This window comes from Simochromis diagramma, unplaced genomic scaffold (assembly GCF_900408965.1).
Source record: "Simochromis diagramma unplaced genomic scaffold, fSimDia1.1 OVJJ01000355.1, whole genome shotgun sequence".
Taxonomy (NCBI): Eukaryota; Metazoa; Chordata; class Actinopteri; order Cichliformes; family Cichlidae; genus Simochromis; species Simochromis diagramma.
In genome coordinates, this window is record NW_024387174.1 from 2,627,638 (window position 1) to 2,632,794 (window position 5,157).

General features: G+C 44.1%; 1 protein-coding gene across 1 annotated transcript in view; it reads right to left on the bottom strand.

Moving 5' to 3' along the window:
• The window catches only part of LOC120744852, a 7,354-nt gene extending 2,672 nt beyond the window's left edge, over window positions 1–4,682 (bottom strand). The window contains exons 1-3 of the mRNA XM_040049457.1: window positions 4,487–4,682; window positions 4,071–4,394; window positions 1,338–1,385 (exon numbers count right to left, since the gene is read on the bottom strand). Of these exons, the coding sequence (XP_039905391.1) occupies window positions 1,338–1,385; window positions 4,071–4,394; window positions 4,487–4,667 (553 nt within the window). The 5' untranslated portion in view covers window positions 4,668–4,682. The remainder of the gene's footprint in view (window positions 1–1,337; window positions 1,386–4,070; window positions 4,395–4,486) is intronic.
• Between the last annotated feature and the right edge of the window lie 475 nt (window positions 4,683–5,157).

Genomic DNA, 5,157 nt, shown 5'->3' on the forward strand with positions numbered 1-5,157 from the left:
CTTGTGACCGTAGGTTGGTAGTGTCCTACCTACGTCACAGTGTGCTCAGGAGGTGTCCTACCTCCTGAGCTTTGCCTGCTAATTTACACTGAAGTAAAATAGGCCACATGTCTCTTGGCCAGTTCAGAGCAGTAGCCACCTTTCAAAAGCATTGAAATATGAATCTACCTCAGTCTCACGAAAGGTAGGTACCAGAGCAATATTTTTGCTAACATTGAAACTTTTTGGGGAGACTTTTAGGATTTCTTTAGTGGCATGTGTTTCCTACCCTGATGACACCTTCAGTGCTTCTACTTCAAGCTGCTTTAACCTGATTTATTTTCAGCTTCCATCTCAAGCCTACGGATCTCCAGCCGGAGATCATAATCTGCTTTACGCACCTTCTCCTTCTCCTGTGCCTCCAACTGTAAACGTAGTAAGCGAACCTTAAGCTTTGCATCACTGCTAGATATTTGGGATTCTGGAGTGAAAGGCTTAAACCAAGGCAGAGTTTGGGGAGCCACATCTGATTTAACTTGGGCACCCAGAGGTGCTCCAGGGGAAGCTAAGGGGTCCGGGAAGGTACCTCCATTGTAGCAGGGCTAATTAAGATACCCAACTTGATTAACCCCTCCAACAAAGCCTGCTTAATCTCCTTCTTCACTCCATACTTTGGTACAGAAAGGTTATACTGGGCAGCAATACTCAACAGGTCGTCTTTGCGACATAAGTCAATCTTATCAACGCTAGGCTGACTAACAAAATCAAGCAGGTCAAAACTCATCTTCAACCATAACCATGAAACGTAGCCACCCTAAATCACGACACACTTTCATTAATTTAGGTTGTCCACAGCACAAAACGATCCCGGACGAGCCCCCACTTGTGTTACGTCCCCCCCACCATAATTGTGCGCTATGTCACTCTCATTAAATCCGTTTGCATATTCTACAAAAGCTTTTCATTATTAGATTAACTTTTCTCGTGTACTTTTCATTTACTATACATCCAACATGCGTGCCAATATGAATTACTTTGTGCCAATCCAATTTTCTATCAAATGTATAAAATTATAATAATTAGCATATGCAAATTACTTTTAACAGTCTTTAAATTTTTGAGACTATATACACACAATTATATTTAACTTTTAAAAAATGCTCTTAAGAACAAAGACGCTGTGGAGATTCTGAGTAAATAAGCTGAATTTTATAGAGCAGGATATTCACTGTGTAGCTAAGATTGGACTTTTAGGACTCAATTTCCTGCAAAACTGAATTAATTTTATTTTCTTCTCAATTCTCGATTACTTACGGAAAAACAGAAAGTATTTGAGGAAAATAAATGTTTGATCTTACCTGTTACATACAGTTTAGTTCCAGAGCCGAAGATGTCGTAATCATAGCCTCCTTCCACAGTGAGAAACACTCATACAAAAACCTGCCTGCTGTTCAATGATCAGCTGAGATGGAAGAGTTCAGATGATGCCAGAATGCCATTTTTCCATCCATCCACTTTCTTGTTTTTCATGACAGCTAGGATAGGTAAATTTTTTCAATCTAATATTTATAACAACACGTCTCTTCTCCTGTTTTTAGCCATAACCAGGGATGCACTGGTTGTGAAGATCATTTATCCATTTGCCACTTTGTCTGTGTAGGTTCTCAGCCATGCAGGTCGGGGTAATCCCATCTCACCTGAGAATGGTAGAGAGCCCCAGGTTTTTAAGCTCTAAGTAAGTCCTCCTACTAGGATTAAAAACCTGGCACTATTGATCATGTGCCTTATCACATGAGCCAAGGTTTCATGTGAAACTACCTTGCCATGCGATCAAGTGATGCAAGATTTGAGTGGATGTTAAGGTGCCTGGGACAGGATCTCAAAACTGTACTGTAGGTGGCAGACTGTTGGTGTTGTTGGCCACCGCCTCTGTTCAAGGATGGTCATTCACAATGGACATAGATGGTTTATTTCACTCTTTCTGTCTTCTGTGTCCAAAATGTGAACATTGGTATCCTTGAAATGCGACCTTTGTCCTTTAGATGCAGATGGACTGCTGAGTCTTGTCCTGTAGGGGTGGCTCTTCTATCTTCGTCAAAGTAAACTTTATTGTCTCTCTGCTATATACAGTACAGTATATAGAGAGACGAGACGATGAGGCTCCAGTTACAGCAGTGCAAAAGAACAACAATAAATATAGGAAGAGTAAGAATAAATATACACTTTACACTAAACACCGGTAGAGAGTTCAGGAGTCTGATGGCTGGCGGGAAAAAGCTGTCTCACAGTCTGGAGGATCTGGCCCCGATGCTGGGGTAGCATCTGCCGGACGGGAGGAGGGAGAAAAGCCCATGTGAGGGGTGTGAGGGGTCAAGCACGATGCTGAAGGCCTTGCTGATGCAGCGCTTATGGAAGGTGTAGTCGAGAGAGAGATGTTCTGATGATCATAGCAGCTGGTGTGACGATCTGATGTAGCTGGCTGAGGTTGCCAACTTTTCAGTTTCTAAACCACACAGGGATGCAGGTGGTCAGAACACTCTCTATGGTGCCCCTGTAGAACATGGTGAGCGTGGGAGAAGGATGGTTGGCCCGCCTTAGGCATCTCAGGAAGGGGAGGCACTACTGGGCCTTTTTGGTGATGGAGGCGGTGTTGATGGTCCAGGTAAGGTCGTCTGAGATGTGAACTCACAGGAACTTGGTGCTATTAACAGTCTCTACCGTGGAACCGTGGATGCTGAGTGGTGTATGGGTGGAGCCAGTCTTCCTGAAGTCGACAGTCATCTCCTTGGTTTTGTCCACATTCAGTGACAGGTTGCTCTCACTGCACCAGAACTCCAGCTGCTGAACCTCATCTCTGTACGCTGACTCGTCGTTGCTGCTGATGAGTCCAACCATGTTTGTGTCGTCAGCGAACTTGATGATGTGGTTAGAGCTGTGCAGGGCAGGGAAGTCGTGTTTCAGGAGGGCGAACAACAGTGGGCTGAGAACACGGCCCTGAGGAGCTCCTGGGCTCAGCCTGATGATGCGGGAGATGTTGCAAACAATTCGGACGGACTGAGGCCTCTCTGACATGAAATCCATGTGCCATGCGTTCATGAAGTGGCTGTTTGGTTTCTCCAATGTAGAGGTCTGAGCATTCCTCGGTACACTGTACAGCAAACACCACATTGTTAAGTTTGTGTTTAGGAGTTTTGTCTTTGGGATGAACCAGTTTCTGTCTGAGTGTGTGGCTGGGTCGGAAGTAAACTGGGATGTCATGCTGGGAGAAGACTCTCCTGAGTTTCGCTGATAAACCGTTTACATAAGGAGTGAAAAACTCAGGAGTCTTCTACGAGTACGACATCCCAGTGCACTTCAAACTTAAAGAAGTCCAGTCACTTTTCTTCCCAAGCTCCCTAGATAAATTACTATAAAGGCCCCCAAATAATGAATATTTCTGAAAATGTGATTTTTCAGCTTTGGCTAAAACAACATGTTCAGTACTATATTAAGGTTTGCATTATATTTATTTGGGCGATCGTGGCTCAAAAGTTGGGAGTTCGCCTTGTAATCAGAAGGATGCCGGTTCGAGCCCCGGCTTGGACAGTCTCGGTCGTTGTGTCCTTGGGCAAGACACTTCACCCATTGCCTACTGGTGGTGGTCAGAGGGCCCGGTGACGCCAGTGTCCGGCAGCCTCGCCTCTGTCAGTGCGCCCCAGGGTGGCTGTGGCTGCAATGTAGCTTGTTCCATCACACCAGTGTGTGAATGGGTGGATGACTCAATGTGTAAAGCGCTTTGGGGTCCTTAGGGACTAGTAAAGCGCTATACATTTACAGTTTTGCCAACACACATTCCTTTCCCTATTTAGTAACACAACCAACTTGTAGCTCTAATTGAAAAAGATACGTAAGATTGTAATAGCTGCTTGAAACAACAGCAACAACAAAGAAACGGCTTTCCATTTCTGGAGCAGGACAGCCTCAGTATGGTTGTGATTGTGAAGAAATACATACACCTGGGCTGTGGTTTACTGCTCTCTTCCTGTCACAAACTCTGATTGACATCTCTGTATGCTTTGGTTTTTGCTCAGGCTGCAGGCATCATTTCTCACTGTGGGGTGCGTCCTTCCAACAGGCACAGTAATAAGTGGCCGAATGCTCAAGTTTAACTTTCTCTATCTTCAACTGGTATCTGTTCTGTTTAATCTCAACTGAAAAATCATCTTTCTGGGAATGATTAGAACTTGACTCAACTCTACCATCATCAGTATCCACGACAAGAACTAGCCTAAATGGTTCAGTGTCTTTCTTCTGGTACCAGATCAAACCAGTATAGTCACATTCATCATCTCCACAGCTGAAGGAGACACTTTGTCCAACTCTCCTGGTCAATGTTAAATCCTCCTGAATCATCTGTGCTGCCATGGTAACCAGTGCTGTAGAGACACAGACAGATAGATGAAGGTTAGTGTGACAGTGTTTGTTACAGGTTGACTTTGTTGGCTCCTGATTGGCTGGAAACACTCACCTGAACACAGACAGCACAGAGCAGCAGCTGGGAGGAAAAGCATTTTGTGCAGTGGTGTTTCCTCTGGTGAACCTGGGGAGAAGTGGCGCTCTGATGCAGCTGAGGCCAAACAAGGACGAGCTGTGAGATCAGACGGGTCTTCCCCCTCCGCTGATATGCAGCAGTGCTTCAAAGCTCCCATCAGCCCCTGCAGTCCACAGAGGAACGTACCGCTCCTGACTGACAGCTCAGCCAAAGCTGCTGTGGTTTGATCATCTTGTGTTGAATACCACAGCATGTAAACACCATCTGGGTGGCATAATTTACAAACATTTAGGTATTTACTAAAACACAAACTTGATTTTTTTTTTTAAATTATTACAGACCTAAAATGCTCTACTGCATCTTTTTTAATTGCGCTCAAAACTCTGTAACCAACTAAAATTCTGCTCCTCTCCACATTCCTGATTAAGCTCGATTTTTGTCTAACAACTCTCTGTAATTCCCGTGTTACACCACAGGATGATATTTCTTTGTGTTTGCTAATTTCTTTAAACCACGGTTCAATTAGTTGTATAACTCTACACTCATGACACCCAAAAAAGAAATCAAATCTGAATAAAGACACGATTTATCATCAAGAACTTCACATTTATGTTTATATCCACATTTACATGTTCACACATACATGC